This window comes from Felis catus, chromosome D3 (assembly GCF_018350175.1).
Source record: "Felis catus isolate Fca126 chromosome D3, F.catus_Fca126_mat1.0, whole genome shotgun sequence".
Classification (NCBI taxonomy): Eukaryota; Metazoa; Chordata; class Mammalia; order Carnivora; family Felidae; genus Felis; species Felis catus.
Genome location: NC_058379.1, coordinates 94,217,574 through 94,235,902, shown reverse-complemented (window position 1 = coordinate 94,235,902; position 18,329 = coordinate 94,217,574). Strand labels below are relative to the sequence as shown.

Sequence of the window (18,329 nt, the reverse complement as noted above, 5' to 3'; positions counted from 1 at the left end):
TGGCCTCCTAATGGTATTCTTACGGTGTTCTTAGAAGAGGGATACAAATATTTTTTAGGAAGAGAAAGTCATCATTTAAAAATTGGTTTATAGGAGCACCTGGGTGACTCAGTCAGGCGTCCAACTCTTGATTTCAGCTCAGGTCGTGATCTCATCATTCGTGGGATCGAGCCCCGCATTGGGCTCTGTGCTGACAACGCAGAGCCTGCTTGGATTCTCTGTCTCCCTCTTTCTCTGTGCCTCTCCATTCTTCATGCACGTGTGCTCTCTCGCTCTCTCTCTCTCTCAAAAAAAATAAATAAACTTAAAATATTTCGTTTACACACAATATATGCCTGATCCCCAAACCAAAAAACACACACACATTCATCATATGACGTAGAGAAGGGAAAAAGAACGAACATTTAATTCTCAAAACATCCTTAGAGATGTTCTTGTCTCCTTTTACAGAGGAGGAAACTGCAGCTCAGGGAGATTCGGATGGTCCCTAAATCCACACCAGCAATGGCATGCAGAGATGGGCCATCTGACTCCACGCTCCTGGTGTTCCCATTTTTCCACAGGAATCACCCTTCAACACTGGCCTTTAGGACCAGAACGGAGCCCCGCCTGACAGAGTGCAGATATGACTCCTGACAGCACCAGCAGGAGGGAGCCGACCAAGCAGCTAGCCACCTTGAGCCTGACAGCAACAAGTTCACATTAAAGACTTCTCGGTCTCATTTTTGGTCGTCATCTTCCTCTGTATCTAATTTCTCCTCATTTTCCGGGTTTTGTGTGTTCACATCACCACTGAATAACACTGGGACTTGGTCACCAAAACCTTTCTCCTTATTCTTCCCTCTCCAAGATGCTCTCTTCTCTCCTTGCCATATATATTTTTACATCATGATGCAGTCTTTCAAAATCACCCTCCGTGATTTCAGTAACTTTTAGCTTCCTGGATACTCCAACTCCCTCCTCTCTGCCTTTTCTACCAGCTTCCTTTCCTTCCATAAAGTGCTGGCTCCAGGCGGCTGAAATGGGGGTGATTTCTCTCCATTTACACATCAGGACATACTCCGCATTTGTTTTAAAACACACAAGAAAACGGATTTCTAAATTATTTAGGAGGAAAGTTGATGATTTTCTTTTAAAATAAAATACAGGTGAGGCTCACATTGAGAACTCAGACTCTGAACCTCAGCTAAGTGTGTGGTTTTCCATGTGAGACACTCCCAGATGCATCCACATCCATTTCTGCTCTGCAGCGCACGCCCGGTGAGGAGGGCAATGACCTTCAGGAACCTTTGAAATTAGTTATTTACCAAAAAGTAAACATTTTGTATGGAAAACTGCATAATGCCTAGTTCAGAATTTGTCCATTATCATAATTGTCATGTTTTAATAAATCTTACTGCTTTTCCTTTTATAAAAGCAGAATGCTCACATACTTCAAATAGGTGCCAAGCTTAAAACTTACCCTTTAAGACAGAAACCATTTCCCCATATCTGTCTCTATCATTAAGTATCTCACACACAATCCTGTCTGCACCATGCAATGTAATTTTATATACGTCCACTCATTTCTTTTTGCTTTTAGTGATTTTATCTTACACTTCTCTTTTGGCTTTACTGTCCTTTATCCAACTCCAGATTATAAGATTAGAAGTGAACATTTTTTCTGGCCTTGCCCTGGTACACGGCCAACGCTCAAAAATAACAAACATGAGAGGCGCCTGGGTGGCTCAGTCGTCAAGCGTCTGACTTCAGCTCGGGTCACAAGCTCGCGGTTCATGAGTTCCAGCCCCATAGCTCAGAGCCTGCTTTGGATCCTCTCCCTACCTCTCTCTCTCTCTCTCTCTCTCTCTGCCCCTCCCCCACTCGTGCGCTCTCACCCTCTCTGTCTCTGTCTCTCTTTCAAAAATGAATAGACGTGGGACGCCTGGGTGGCTCAACCGGTTGAGCGTCTGACTTCGGCTCAGGTCATGATCTCACGACTCATGACTTCACACCCCGCATCCGGCTCTGGGCTGACAGATCAGAGCCTGGAGCCTGCTTTGGATTCTATCTGTCTCTCTGTGCCCCTCACCCCCTCTCAAACATGAAGAAACATTAAAAAAAATTTTTTTAATGAATAAACATGTTTTAAAAATAAAAAATAATAAACATGAACAGACACGGTCCACCCCTTGTAAGGTTGGGTTTGTACCACGATTCTTAGCCATTCTGGAACACAGGTGCACAGGCACGGGCAGCCGCGTGCCCGTGAGGGGTCCCCTCTTGAGGGTGTGGCCGTGGAGGCGTAGAAAACAGGCAACCGGAGTCGCTAGTCCGTCTTAGGTCATCCGACAGTGCCGCTGAATGGACAGACTGCGACAGACCCAAATCCCGCACCGTGGAAAAGACCCGGGGCTTTCCTTCCCTCCGCCACCACGTGAACAGCAGTCACACAGTGTCAGCTTTAAAACTGTCAGAGCTCGCCCTGTGCCGTTGTAAGGCCTGCTCTTGTCCTGGACGTTGAGTCCGTTCTCTTGGAAGATGCAGAGGGGCCCTGCAAGGGTGGGGTCAGAAGACGACGGCCGCGAGCGAGGTGTGAGGGTCGCACCTGCCCCTCGCCGGACCCTCCCTTCTTCTCGCGGCACTTCGGGCCCCCGGGTGGACACTCACACTCCATTTCTTGGGCCCGTCCTGGCAACTCCACTCTGCGTCCAGTGGGTCGAAATAAGGCGGGGCCTCCCGGAGCTGCCTGCCGTCACACACCTGTCCCATCTGCGAGGGAAACCGGGAAAGAGCCGGGCTTGCGGTCACTACCCCTGCACGGCAGGGGGCATGCGCGGCGGGGCGCCCGTGCTAACAAGGACGCTCGCACGGTCAGCCGACGCACTGTATCTCCTCTGGCGATAAAAACTCGGGGGCAGGGGAGGGGTGGAGGAAGGCCTACCTGGTTCCATGGGGCAGAAGGACCAAAACAGCCCCAAGAAACGCGGAGTGCTCTGACCTTCCCCAAGAGGTTCCCAGGTCCGCCTCCACCGCTGCCTTTGCTGTCTACACCCCTCACTTCCCTGGCGGGTGGACTCTGCTCCGGGCCTCGCCCTGAGCCTTCACTGCGCCAGGGAGGCCGGACGTAGATCAGGGGTGCCCGCCACGGCCGGGCTGCACTGCCGGGCTCCCTCTGTGTGGGAGCCATCACTGCGGTGCTAAAGGCCACTCACAGGTGAGCCACTGAAAGGAGTCCTTGACGCCTGCTAACCAAAAAGAAGGGAAACCACACACGCCATGCCACTCAAGGGGAGCAAGTATGGAATGCCTAGAAAACCACTTCATGAGCAAAAGAGAACATTCGGGTCAAGAAAAATTGCTGCAAATCTCTGAAATGCAAAATGTTCCGGTTTTCTCTAAGAGACCCCTTCCAAATAGGGATTGGAACATTTCAAAAGTAATGGAGGGGCGCCTGGGTGGCGCAGTCGGTTAAGCGTCCGACTTCAGCCAGGTCACGATCTCGCGGTCCGTGAATTCGAGCCCCGCGTCGGGCTCTGGGCTGATGGCTCAGAGCCTGGAGCCTGTTTCCGATTCTGTGTCTCCCTCTCTCTCTGCCCCTCCCCCATTCATGCTCTGTCTCTCTCTGTCCCAAAAAAAAAAAAAAAAAAAAAAAAAAAGTAATGGTTTGTGTCAAAAGACATGCATTTTGCGATGCCTGGCTGGCTCAGGGTTGGGCACACGGATCTTGATCTCAGGGTCGTGAGTTCAAGCCCCACTTTGGGTGTGGAGCTCACTTTAAAAAAAAAGAAAGACAGTCATATTTTTTCAGATAACAAACAATAAAAAGGACGGATGCCCAACTATGATCGATTTGGCCTTGGAATAATTGTCATCGGCATTCTTATCACCAAGCTTTCATCTGTAAAGAAGGTCACGGGTCACATGATTATCAGGTATGTGGGGCCAGGATCTAGGCCGGAGGACTGGGGACATCCCATCGCAAAGGAGGTGGAGCCATCGCAGAGAAGAGCCCCACGTCTGGTCCAACAGAGGTATGGGCGATGAATGCCTTCCCTATGCAAGCAGCCGACCCAGCCCGATGCAGAGCGAGGCCACGATGGATGGAACAAAACACGTGTAGTTTAGGAATGTTTCCATTCTCAGGGGCTCAGATTAAAAAAAAAAAAAAAAAAAAAAAAAGGCATGATGCACTGACTGTATCACTGGAAGACAGTCATTACGATGTCCTGTGTATACAGCGAGCCTAAATCACAACGTCTAATCTCTGTAGGTACCCTCCCCAAGCATTCAGACACAAAACTTACCAATATACTTATTTCACCCCTGCCTAATGATTTTAAGGAACAAATTTTCATTTAGAAAGCCCAAAACTCAATACTCACATAATTCTCTTCAGAGAATACAAATTTGGAGAATACTTAAAAATAAAGAACACTGTCCTATCCAAAATCTCCCCACACTTCTTTGACAACAGATATCGTTCGCTAGGGTTGGGCGAATTACATAAGCTGTTTTCACTTCTGACCCGTCTTGGAGGAAGGACAGGTAGGAACAACGTGCTCCCTGCTTAAAGCAGCAACTGAAACGCGGTCCTGCATTGTTTCCTCCTCTGACTCAGGGGCTGCGGAGGTGGTGGCCGGGCCTCACTAGATGCTGTGTGCCCCGCAGGCCCGATTTGCACAGCTGCAGATCCCTAGCATGACCAAAAGGAGACCGCGTCCCAAGGAAACACCAGCGTACAAGAAATGGCGTGTAATGCAAATGTTTGGTTTGCGCCTGGCTCCGGCCTGCTTCCCCAAAGGCCAAAGATCAAACTGCAAACCCTCAACTGCACATATGCCATTAGCAATACATTTCCAGAGGTTTCAGACCAGACTTCTTGCTTTTTCATTTAAATTTAAGATTTAGGATGTTTATGGTATCATAATACAAAGTTTTAGTCTTGTGAAATTTTACCATTTTCGGAAGTATCCCTTTGAAGTATTTTTTATGTGTATTTATTTATTCTGAGAGAGAGAAAGAGACAGTACCAGCAGGGGAAAAGCAGACAGAGAGAGAAAGAGAGAGAGAGAGAGAGAGAGAGAGAGAGAGACCATGAGCAGGGGGGAGGGACAGAGAGACAGAATCCCAAGCAGGCCCGCCCTGTCAGCACAGACCCTGACGAGGGGCTTGAACTCACACACTGTGAGATCACAAGCTGAGCCGAAATCAAGAGTCAGACGCTCAACCTCTGAGCTGCCCAGGTGCCTCATTTTGAAGTATTAAAATTATATGTTCAACGCAATAGTGGGGTTGGCTCAACGCAATGCCAAGAGAGAACATGACACGTTTGTGGTAGGAAACACGTTCACATCTTCCACTATCCGAAGTGCAGAGCCCACGCTGTGTCAGCGGTCATGCCACAGATGTCCTGAGCCACAGAAACTACCTGGTCAGAATCAACTGCTTGGCCAGCTAATTTCTGACTGAACACAAAATGGGAGCCCTCTAAGCAGAAAACTTAGTTTCAAAACATGATATTTCTTTAGAGGTTTTGGGAGTTTTTCTATGACCACAAGATTAGGAAAACTTACTTATTCCAGGTTACCTTGTTAGGTACCATCATATTTCTTGATACTCCTGATGATTTTTTTTATTTTGAAGTTTATTCATTTTGAAAGAGAGAGCATTCGTGCACATGGGTGGGGGAGGGGCAGAGAGAGGGGGGGAGAGAGAGAGAGAGAGAGAGAGAGAGAAGATTCCCAAGGAGGCTCCACACTATCACCGCAGAGCCCAACGCACGGCTCAAACTGAATGGTGAGATCACGACCTGAGTCAAAACCAAGAGTCAGACGCTCAATCGACTGAGCCCCCCAGGCGCCACCCCCGCCACTGGATCGTTTTCTTCAGACCCATCTTTGTAAGGTGTGAGTTTACACAGCACTATTTTCTTCTCTCCTACTTATTAGAAAACCAAAAAAGCAGAAATTTTTCTGATCACACACATAGTTTTGGAGAACCCACCAGGAACGCCACCCCCTCAGCTGTCATGGCATGTTGTTTCTATGAAACTGTCCCTTCCCCTTTATTTATTCAACTACTCCCAAGCAAAAAGGAAAACAAAAACAAAAGTGCTGTGCTCCTTGCATTCTTCTTAAGTCAAACCAAACTGGTAGCAGCATGAAGAGCCCGCGTACAAAGCAGTCAGTGAAACTTACAGGAAGCCACTCAAAATACCATCAGGGCAAGTCCACCTGTGACTCAAGTTCTTCAGAACAAATAACCGGAGAAACTGAATAAACATCCCCTCCTCTTCTACCTTCAAAAAGAAAAACAGAAGGAGACTTAGCCCCCGTGTCACAAACGCGCCCGACCCAGTGGTCGCAGGACACGGAGCCGCCACCAGAAAGCTTCTGTGTGTGTGTGTGTGTGTGTGTGTGTGTGTGTGTGTGTGTGTGGCCACCCTGCCTCCATCCGCTCTGCTTTGCAGCTTGAGAGCAGAGTGTTTCTCATTTTGATAGAAAAAGCTCTTCCGGGAATTTTCTGTACCGGGTCCGTCAGTCCAAAGGACACAACCAAGTCCGTATTGGGCCCCCAGAGAATTCGGCCCTGGCTGGATATCAGCTCTCATTAATGCTGGTTTTAGAGCCGACTCTTGGATGTTACGGAGCACACACACTGATTTTAAAACCGTGTTGAAGAAATTCATCTTCGCAATGACCATGCTGCTCACCACGGTGACTCTTCCTCACTGCCCCTCGACGCTGGGACTCAGACGCCGGGCACACTGCCACACGTGGCGTGGGGGCCACGGAGAACGCACTGTGACTCCAGCAGACGCCGGTGAGCTGCTCCCCGTGAGGACGCCCACCTGCACCCCACGACCACCTCAGTGTGGGAGAGCACATCACCGACAAAGGTGCTTCCACTCACTTTGATCGTCACCCATCCACAGGAGAAAAACAATTCCGTTTCCTTTTCTTTGACTACAGTCGCCTCCTGGAGCATTTGCTCGGAAGACCAAGTCCCCCAAGGGCACCCCAGGGGCTCTCTGGCTCCAGGTCCTCAGTGAGCATCACTCTGGGCCGCAGGGGAGCTGCCCAGGATCTGAAGGATCAGCCAGGACGGTCTCAGGGTAGGGCCACCCCCACAGGCTCCAGAGAGCCTCTGACCTAGACAAGGGCACGGGGCTCAAAAAATCAGTCCGCGAAGACACTGCCCACTTTAACACCAGGGGGAGTGTGAGGTTGGCACGGAGGAGGGTGCCTCCGCCTGCAATTGCCAGGAGACTCAACGTGCAAACATGTGACCCCTCCCCTTCAGTTCCCCGCAAGCGTGTCAGGATGGATTGTTGTATCCCGACTGATGGTCGCGGGATGTGATGGCATGGGGATTTTTTTGAATGGCATGTTCTGATAGGAGGAAAATATTTTCGATATTTGGGTTTTAGGGGCGCCTGGGTGGCTCAGTCAGTTGAGCATCTGACTCTTGATTTTGGCTCAGGTCGTGATCCCCAGGTCATGGGATAGAACCCCGAGTTGGGCTCCATGTTGGGTATGGAGCCTGCTTGGGATTCTCTCTCCCCCTCAGGCCCTCTCCCCTGTTTGTGCATGCGCTCTCTCTCTCAAAATAAATAAAATAAAATGAAATGAAATAAAACAAGATAAAACAAAACAAAATAAAAATTTGAGTTTTAGTTAAATGAGTATGTATTTAACTTAACTTAAAACAAAAATACAATACCCAAGGCCAAGCACCCGTATCCCATTGACTTTTTAATCCCTCAAAGGGAACTCTTTTACATTATAAAAACTTTCTTGAAAACTTTAATCTCTGAGCTTCCAGAACTTGAACCTCCCCTGCCCCACACCCTCCACAACCTCCTCCTCCAGAAACAGGCCCCGGGGGCTTCCTGTGTCTTCCTCCGGACCACAGGACCCTCGTGTCTCTAGGGGAAAGAGCTGGGGCTCAGTGGGCCTGTCTGAGGCAGCCCCTCCCTCTGACCTTCCTGCACCCCGCGAGCAGACACCCACTTTCCAGGCCAACGGCGCCGACTGACTGCAGAGAAGCCGCTCCTGCACCTCCCGCTGTGGAAGGAAACACACAGGCCGCTGTGCTTGCTCTGCGGGAACCCTAGGTTTCTCATTCCCAGATCCTAGGGTTTCTCATTCCCAGATCCTAGGGTTTCTCATTCCCAGATCGTAGGCTACACAACGACAAAATAGGTTTCAAATAAACAATAAAAGAGAAGGAAAAAGGAACTATTTCCCATCTTAAGAGGATTATGTAAAAAATCAGTCTCTAAAATGTTGACTTTCAGAACTTCAGCCACAGCAAAACTGGAAACCAAACACATCCTGTTTCCACACAGTCCCCAAGCCTGACGGTGCCACCTGCAAGAGAGGGGCTGCCTGACTCCACGGGTCAGAAGCCACCGAGGTCCCTGGGTGTGCGCCTGTGGGGGGAGGGGGGGCCGCCACCCCCACCCGCCCCACCCCCACCCCTCTAGTTGGCCCCGGCCGCCCAGAATTCCAGGTCTTCCCCCTGCCCAACACCTGGGAAACCCTTCAGGTTCCGCATGGCCTTCAGGGCCCAGCGCTCGGCGCTGGCATCCTGGTCAGGGCGGCCTTGGCTGGGCTGACCCCCGCCTGCACCCCCGAGGCCCCGTGGGCCTGTGTTCTCGGGGGCAGGAGCGCAGGTTGGTCTCGCAGTTCATCCTTCCTGTCCAGCCCCCCGGGGCGCACCCTTCACGGCCCAGTCCTCACGGCCTACCCTCCACCACTTTCTCCCCTTTCCAAAGTAATGGAGAATCATCACCGAAGACAGAAAAACAAGAGAAAACAGAATCGCCTGAGCCTACCTCCCAACCCTGTGGTGTGTGATTTGTACCACCTGCCCGTGAGTTCTGCACGGACCGGAACTTTCTGTGGCTCCCACGTGCCTGCGCGAGCGTCTGCTCTCGGGATTCCGGCTGGTGAAGTTCGTCCCTTCAAAGCCGTGCCCGTCCAGGTTCCAACTTTGACCAATTCTTGGGAGCTGCAGACACCGGTGAATTCATGAACAGCGAGGCCCATGTGGCTGCTGGCCTGCTGTCCCCGCACAAAAGGCACAAACGCCCTTCTGCCTCTTGTCTCATGGGCCCTCCCCATGTCTGAGGCATTTTAAAATCCAGTTCTATCATCAGAGTGATTCAATACACCCACACTACAGAAGGCACTAACTCGGCAGGCAGCCTTGGCCACAGGGGGAGGGCGCCGGCTCGGGGTCCGTCAGAGCTGATGGAGGCCCCGGGTCAGGGCCCAGCTGAAGGAGAGGCACTGAGCAGATCATGTTCACAGACCTGCAGCAACTCAAGGTGTGGGGACAGGAAGGACTGCAGACAAACACGGCCTTTTCTGACCCACGGAGGCCGGCTGGCTGGGAGATCACCTGCAGACGGGCCTCCAAAGTCACCAGTTACAAGGACGAAGCTCGTAGGTGATCATCAGGGATGGGGGCTAGAGGACTCCTGAGAGACTCACGGGTCCAGAAGACACTGCCAGGCTGCCATGTCCCTTGGAAAAACACGTCCCCCCACGCTGGCCGGGACCGCCACAGGGAAGCTGTGTGAGCCGGGGGTGGGGAGACTCTGGCTCCTGGGAAGACCTGGTGAGGCTGGGAGCTGCAAAAGCACACCGACCCTCGCCTCACACAGGAGCCAGGCATAGAGAAGGAGCACCCCGGCGGTACATGCCCCCGGCTCCCCCGGGCCCAGAGCGGTGTCTTGCCCCCGCTTGGCAGCCATGTCCCCTTAGTTTAGTCACCTCTCCAATAACTTTCTGCACAAAGTCCCACACTTTCAATGCTTCACTGAAGATTTAGATAATTGTATTTTTTATTTTTTTTGAGAAAGAGAGAGAGAACAAGGAGGGGAGGGGCAGAGAGAGAAAGAGAGAGAGAGAGAGAGAGAGAGAGAGAGAGAGAGAGAGAGAGAGAACCCCAAGCAGGTTCCGCACTGTCCGCGCAGAGCCCGATGCGGGCTCCATCCAAGGAACCATGAGATCATGACCTGAGCCAAAATCAAGAGTCAGGCACTCAACCGACCTAGCCACCCAGGCATCCCTAAGTTTTAGATAATTTTAAAAGCATCACATACTAGAAGCATCATCCTGGGTAAAGGACAAATGTAAAATGTCACTCCCGAAGTGCAATAACCTCCCTCAAAATCAGCATCCCCTGGAGAGGATTCCCGACGAGTGTAACTCAGGTCTGAGGCTCCCTGTCTGCTCTGTGGCCGAGGGGCTGGAGGTCACGGTGGTGGCGCTCCTGGTGCTAGGGGGAGGGGGGAGGGGGCTCACCGCGCCCGGGGGCCCGCTCTGACAGCGTGAACGTGAACGCAGGCAAGCGGGACAGCCCCTCCGCGGCTGGGGCCACCCAGGCGCCCCGTGCACACTCACACCCAAGCTCCCCGTGCACACTCACACCCGTCTGCACTCTGCCGGGGATGCGCCAGCTCCAGTGGCCAACGTGTCTGGAACCCACCACCTCCACAACAGGCGGCTCCCGGTTGGCCAGGCGGCTTTTGCACTTCCGATAACCTATTCTCCACGAGGCAACCAAACTGCCCTGTCAACCACCACCAGGGAGCCACGGCTCCCACCACCAGGGCCCGGGTCCTGGCAAGGCGACAAAACCCCGCCCACGCCACGACTGCCTTGAACAGAGGCTCTTCTCTCAGCAGGTGCACCATGGGCAGGCGGGCGGGAACACGATGCAGGGGTGAAGTCCCGGGTCTGAGCTCGGGCCTGAGCTCGCCACGAGGGGGCAGGGGATCCGTGGGGGAGGACTGTCCCGTGGGGACCCCCACGCTGCAACCCTACGGGGTTAGGAACCTGAGAGCCTGGGACTAAAGGCGTTGTGCGCCTGCTGCACAGACCCACCCATGGCTTCCCGGAAGCTGCTCTCCCTCCCTGGACGTTCTGCAGTGGGGAAGAGGGAGAAAAAGCCGACTGAGTTCTAAGAGCTGGGTGGCCACGGAAGGGCTAGGGAGGGGCCGCGGGGACACGCACACGACCTACAAGCGGGGGTCCCGGTGTCAGCGCAATGTGGGTTGGCCAGACACAGGAAGAAACAGCTTTGGGAAGATGATTTCTTCCAAGCCCCCACCCCCCTCTGCCTTCTGCATTCCTCCTGCCGGGCTTGGACTCCTGCAACCCCAGAACGACCCACCTGGCTTCACCCTAGCCCCTTGGCCTGGTGCTCTGGGTCCAGGAACCCTGAAGCTGGGTGTTTATGGGTCTTTTGGGAGAAGCGGACCCCAGCTCACAAGGCATTTCCAAGGGCCTGACCAAAGACAGACTCAGAATTCTGCAGCTGTACCCAGCCTGGCTCTGGCAGACGCCGTGGTCCAGAACCCTCGGGTGGGGCACCTCCTCCCACAAGTCTGCCCCCAACTTCAAACCATCCCCTTCCTCCTCCTTTACACAATGGACCCCGCCTGGCCCTAGCCCAGAGCTTCGGCTTCTGGATGGGGCTGGTCACCAGAGCCCAGCCAGAGCAGACGCCTGGGGCCTGCAGCCCCATACCTGTCCTCAGGGAGGGGAGGGGGCTGGAGACTGAGTTCATGACCCATCACTCCTCCTCCACAAAGATCCCCAAAGTGTGAGGTGCGGGGAGCTCCTGGGTTGGCGAACGCACCCACGTCCCGGCAGGGTGGCCCGCTCCCAACTCCACGGGGACAGAAGCTCCTACGCTCAGGACCTGTTGGGACCTCACCCCATGTGGCAAGATCTTCATCTGGCCGTTCCCCTGTGTCCTGTCACATCCTTTATGACTCAGTAAGCCACTCAGCGTAAACAAGAGTGTCCCTGACTTCCGGAGCTGCCCTATCAAATGATGGAACCCCAATCGCAGCCGGTCGGTCACAAGTACGGGGGACAACCTGGGACTCCCCCCACCTTGTGCCTGAGGGTCTGTGTGTGGGGTCTGCACGAATCCCAATGGTCAGTGTGAGTTCCGAAGTGAACTGAAAGACTGCCGGCTGGTCAGAGAGCTGCAGGATTGGTTGGTGGGGTGCGTCCCACACATCTGATGTCGGCAGAGCTGTGAGTGGCTTTTGCTTTAAGTGCTGGGGTCCACAACTCTGCCCTCCGTCACTGCCGCCCCTGCGTGCATGGAGCTGGTCCCGTGTCTACTTCTCCTCAGCTCAGGATGGGAGCCTTACCACCCTCCTGCCCTCCTGCGCCCTTCTGTGTCCCCCACAAGGCCGGGGGTCTGCATCCACCAACACCACCTGCCGCACCCGAGGCCGGAGCTGACCGTGTCACCTGCACTGCCCAGCAGGTGGCTGTCCCAGCTCAGCTCCAGGCTTCGGGGGGCTCCGGGGCCCCTACCTCCCAAGCCCCTCAGACTCAGAACTGGAGCCTCCGCTGCGCTTGCAGGAGGCCTTGCGCCTCCCCACCGGGTCCTGGGCAGACAGATGCCTAGTGGGGCCCCTCCCTGGCCTCCTCTGTCTCAACCAAGGGCCCCTCTGCCCTCCCAGGCACAGGAAACCTGCTGTGTCATCTGTTCTGTCACACCCGGCACCCAATCCAGCCACAGGTCCTGCTTCAAAGTTCATCCTGGATGGCCAGCTGCAGAATCTAGGGCACGAGAACCCCCCAGAGTTGCGCTGTCCGATGAGGCAGCCTGCTTTACCAGTGCTGTTTGAGTTCCAGTTAATTCAATAGGATACAACTTAAAGTTCAGTCCCTCAGGGACAGTAGCCATATTCCAAGTGTCCAGAGACAACATACAGCCAGGGGCTGCCTGGCTGGACACAGAACATTCCTGTGGTGCAGAAAGTCCACAATGGACGGGTTGTTCCAGAAGCCACATCTCCAGCCTTTTCAAAGTAAATTTCAATTCAAAAAATAGGGAACCTAGGGGCACCTGGAGGGCTCAGTTGGCTAAGCATCAGACTCTTGATTTCGGCTCAGATCATGATCTCATGGTTCATGGATCTGGCCCAAGTCATTCTCTGTGCTGACAGTGCAGAGCCTGCTTGGGATTGTCTCTCTCTCCCTCTGCCCCTCCCCTGCTCTCTCTCAAAATTAAAAAAAAAAAAAAAAAAAGCATTAAAAAAAATAGGAACCGGGGTGCCTGGGTGGCTCAGTCGTTTGAGCATCCGACTTCAGCTCAGGTCATGATCTCGTGGTTTGTGGGTTCGAGCCCCGCATCGGGCTCTGTGCTGACAGCTCAGAGCCTGGAGCCTGCTTCAGATTCTGTGTCTCCTTCTCTCTCTGCCCCTCCCCCACTGGTGCTCTGTCTCTGTCTCTCAAAAATAAATAAATGTAAAAAAAAAGATTAAAAAAAAATAGGAACCTGGAAACTAACAGATTTAAGAAGCATCAACTAATTGCAATATCTGAACCTTTTTTGGATCTCATTCTGGTAAACAAACTTCTTAAAAAGCCTCATGGGCATCCCTGTTCATGTTCCTGACCTTACGGGGGAAGCTCTCGGGTTTTCCTGAGAAATGGATGAGGTCAGCTGGGGGTCTTTCAGATATGACTTTTATGACGTTGACGTATGTCCCATCTATCCCTGCTTTGTTGAGGGTTTTTATCAAGAAAGGATGCTGTATTTTGCCAAATGCTTTTTCTGCATCTATTGACAGGATCAGATGGGTCTTATCCTTTCTTGTATTAATGTGGTATATCACATTGATTGATTTGTGAATAGTGAACCAGCCCTGCAGCCCAGGAATAAATCCCACTTAACATGGAGAATTATTTTAATGTGTTCAATTCGATTTGCTCCAATCTCATTGAGAAATTTTGCATCCACGTCCAGGGGTATTGGCCTATAGTTCTCCTTTTGAGTGGGGTATTTGTCTGGTTTTGGAAGCACGGTAATGCTGGCCTCATAGAATGAGTTTGGAAGTTTTCCTTCCATTTCTTTTTTTGGGGACAGTTTGAGAAGAATAGGTATTAACTCTTCTTTAAATGTTTGGTAGGATTCCCCTGGGAAGCTATCTGGCCCAGGACTCCCGTTTTTTGGGAGACTTTTGATAACTGATTCCATTTCTTTGCTGCTTATGGGCCTGTTCAAATTTTCTATTTCTTCCTGTTTCAATTCTGGTAGTTTATATGTTTCTAGGAATTTGTCCATTTCTTCCAGATTGCCCAGTTTGTTGGCACATAATTTTTCATAGTATTCTCTTATACTACTATGAATATAATACTATGAATAGGGAATTGGAGTATTTCTGTGGTGTTGGTTGTGATCTCTCCTCTTTAATTTGTAATTTTATCTATTTTGGTCCTCTGTCTTTTCTCTTTGTTAAGTCTAGCCAGGGGGTTATCAGTTTTCTTTATTCTTTCAGACAGCCAGCATTTAGTTTCGTTGACTTGTTCTGTTTTTTGTTGTTGTTGTTTCTATATCATTTATTTCTGCTCTAATCTTTATTATTTCCCTTCTTCTGCTGGCTTAGGCTTCATTTGCTGCTCCTTTTCTAGTTCCTTCAGGTAGGAACTAGAAAGGGTAGTTGTGTATTTGGGATCTTTCTTGCTTCTTGAGATCGGTCTGCATTGAGATGTATTTTCCTCTTAGGACTGCCCTTGCTGCATCCAAAGTGTTTGCACTGTCATGTTCTCACTTTCATTTGTTTCCATGTATTCTTTTATTTCTTCTTTAATTTCCTGGTTAACCTATTCATTCTTTAGTAGGATGTTCTTTAACCTCCATGTATTTGAGGGCTTTCCAGTAATATATAATGAAACATTATTCGGCAATCTAAAGGAATGACATCGTGCCATTTACAACAATGTGGATGGAACTGGAGTGTATTATGCTAAGCAAAATTAGTCAGAGAAAGACAAGTATCATGATTTCACTCATATGTGGAATTTGAGAAACACAACAGATGCACATAGGGGAAGGGAAGGAAAATAAGAGAAAAAAGAGAGGGAGGCAAACCACAAGAGACTCTTAACCACAGAGAACCAACTGAGGGTGGCTGGCGGGGAGGCAGGTGGGGGAGGGGCCGGATGGGTGACGGGCACTGAGGAGGGCGAGGCTGGGATGAGCACCGGGTGTGGCACGTAAGTGGCGAATCACCGGAGTCTACTCCTGAGACCAATACCGCACTGTGTTTACTGACTTGAATTTAAATAAATAATGTAGTCTTAAAAAAAAAAAAAAAAGCCTCCTAGGAAGTAACCACTTGTGGAGATTTTACATTAATTAGCTTGACTGCGGTAATCATTTCACTGTGAAAGTCGCAGGCGAAATGTTATGATGTCTGGGGTTCGCTTCAGAGCAGGTCAGGGTGAGGGAGGGACACGGGAGTGGGGAGGTGGTGGGTACCAGTGACCAGGAGTCCTTAACAGTTAAAGCTGCTGGCGGGAAGGTGCGGACCCACTGAACTATTCTACTTATCCGAGTGTCAGATGACAAACAGAATGGACGGTAAAATATACAGAGCTAAGTAAACACAGCGGGAACCCTGTGCAACCGCTTCTCCTTCCCTCCACGCCCCACCCCTCCCACCTGGGTCCCCGGAACAAGCGCATCACCCACCCCTGCACCCCTTGGCCCTCCCCATTTTCCAATCACAAAGAAAGATTGTTCCAAATAAAAATGTGCATCGACACAGTGCTGTCCTTCTGAGCGTTCTACGAACACCTCCCTTCTGTCGGAGCCAGTGCAGAAACTCCTCCACACCCCAGCTGGTGGCTTCTAGACATGGCCTTTGGAGGGCCCCTCTGGGGGGCCAGAAGCTTTAAGTACTTCACCGGTGAGGGAAGGGAAAGGACAGTCCCTGCCGGGAGTTAGCATCCCTACAATGCTGGAAGAGGAGACATTGGGGGGAGCCCTTCCTGCCAGCCGTGTCTGGTCTTATGTAGGTCCCTACACCTGCTGTGGGTGACCCTGAGCCTCAAGCCCAGGAAGGGACCACAGAAATCCCAGGGCTGTGCAGAAGGTACGGATCTCGAACAGAAAGGCTGCACTTGGGGAAGCTGAGGAGACGTGCTCCAGAGCGTCCCCGCAAACCTTTTTATATAGCTGCAAGAGGCCCTGAAGGGGCAAAACAGAGGGGCCACGGGCTCTTGAGGCCAGACTCGAGGTGCATCCCAAGCCCTAGAGCTGATTCGGATCCAGCAGGATGGGGGGGGGGGGCACCACCTCACCAGCGCCACGGAGCAGAGCAGGACGCCTCGCTTTGAGACCCACTGGTTGGATGGGCTCTCTTGGGACGGAGAGACCGGATGAGTTAAAGGAAGGCAGACTCTTAGAAGGGCGGCGAGTTGACAATGGTACCCAGGCCGAACGAGAAAACCTGGGGAGTTTTAAAAAGGATGCACTGGGGAGAAATCGTTCAAGTTGAGAACTGTTTCACCCCCCACTTTTTCATTTCATTAGGGGATGGTTTCATGGGTACTTTAATGGACTTTAATGGACTTCCCAACGCAGCAGTGGCCACCAGTGGAGCTGCTGCCCTGTCAGCTCCGGGCGACCAGGGTCCCAAGGCCTGGAAGAGAGCTGCCCAGGGTGGGGGCCAAGTTCACTCTTCTTGGCCCGAAGGGTGTTCATCTGATGCGCTTACCTTGGCGTCTGCGGGTTGGGACACGTTATATGTTAAAATGTTGCCGAGCTGACATGGTTTCCCCTTCAAGGGAAACAGCTGAGTCCCAGCTGCCTCTCAGACTCCATGTTCCTAAAACAAGGTGCGCAATTCTCATCCCCTCATCCCATTAGAAAACCACAAAACTAAAATATACACAGATGCCAATACCATGATTTTCCCAAACTAAAAAAATAAGGATTGAGTTTAGGAAGCTTGGAGCCCTCTCATTTTATGCATCCCTCCCGTGCCAGTTCAAGTGCAACAGGGTCCACGGAACCCAGATCATGCCTGCAGTCTGTGCTGACCAGCAGGGAGAAGAAAGGACCGCACCGCGTGCAAGGTGACGCCTATGAGGACAGTGGCCGGCTTGCTCCCGTCAGCGTCACAGTGCTGATGACGGACACGGATGAGCTGGCTTTGGCTTGCTCCCACACAGGGATCGCAGCCAGTTTACTCAAAGACTTGGTGCCGATGGTAGAATGCTAACAGGCAAGCTCGGGGGGCGGGGGGCTCCATTTTCTCCAACAGGCTGTCAGAACTGCAGACCAGCAACCAGTTCTGTGCCAATTCACCAGAACCCCAGGGCCTGGAGGCCCCACACAGGAATCACCAAAGGTGACTAAGGTCCAGAGGGTGTTGAGGAAGAACGGTTAGCAGGAGAGGGCCGGGAAGAGGTTTGACTGCCTGCCAGTACTGAGGAGTTGGCAGAAAGACATGAAACTGAAGGAGAAGTTCCGGAACACAGGAACGGCCACCATCTTTTTCAAGGATCAGAAATACGGATGTGAGTGAGGCTCGCGTCCGGGACCTACTTGTCCAAGGCAAATCTGGAAACTAGAAATGGAAGCATTCAGCAAACACTTGAAGCTCCTCTAATAAGGGGAATGCACTGATGCGTTCAGGGTCTCTAATCCACAAATCCAAACTGCAGAAAGCTCTGGAAACCTCAAGTCCTTAACTGACAGCAAGACACGTCCCAGCGAGAAACCAGTGTTATTATTTATACCTTCAAGAGTCTCTTCGTGTTGCGCTACAGAAATTGCATCACGTTTGATAACGGGTTCGCCTGGAGCCTGCTACATAATGTCCAGTCTATGTGCACATCCCTGTTTTAAAGTCCAAAACATTCCAAAGTCTAAAATGCACCTGGGTCTGGGCTCCAGGTGAGGAAGGATGGGTCTCCATGATATCTAGGGGGTGAGAATTGCACAAATCCACTAATGCATCAGGAGGCCATGAAAGTTGGTGGTAAGGGAGTATGTGACCACTAATTCCCTCCTAATCCCAACAAGCACCCAGACATAAACACGACCTGAGGAATCCCCTTAAAACATCCCGGAAGCACTCATGAGGGGCTAAGATCGGGGGCCCGCCCACCTTTAGGGCTCACACACAGTAAGCCGCATGACGCATGACGTTTTCCACAAGAATGGAACTGCCACTTACCCCGGGGGAGGAGCTGTGAGGTAATCTGGGGTACGCTGGTGTTGAGGTGCCTATTCCTACCCTGGGGAGAGGTCCTCCTGGAGCATTAGGGAAGCATCTTTCAACCATCAGCTAAAATTTTAATAAAAGCTACAGTGAGATCATTGTGTAATTGGAAAAGGCTTTATGTTGAGTTAGTGAAACCAATTATTTATTATCCTTGACGGTGTTTTTTTTTTTTTAGTTTTTTTGTTTTCGTTTTCTTAGTTTTTTTAATGTTTATTTATTATTGAGAGAGAGAGAGCACGAGCAGGGGAAGGGCAGACACAGAATCTGAAGGAGGCTCCAGGCACAG

The 18,329-nt window shown here is 51.5% G+C and overlaps 1 protein-coding gene across 2 annotated transcripts in view; it reads right to left on the bottom strand.

Annotated features, from left to right (window-relative positions):
• Positions 1–2,094: 2,094 nt before the first annotated feature.
• Positions 2,095–18,329, bottom strand: part of RBFA (ribosome binding factor A) — a 50,086-nt gene continuing 33,851 nt past the window's right edge. Inside the window, exons 6-7 of one of the 2 annotated variants that reach the window (XM_023242143.2) lie at positions 2,650–2,751; positions 2,095–2,533 (exon numbers count right to left, since the gene is read on the bottom strand). In XM_023242143.2, the coding sequence (XP_023097911.1) occupies positions 2,453–2,533; positions 2,650–2,751 (183 nt within the window). In that variant the 3' untranslated portion in view covers positions 2,095–2,452. Of the gene's footprint in view, positions 2,752–18,329 lie in introns of both variants that reach the window. The other variant, XM_023242142.2, reaches the window with a different exon arrangement.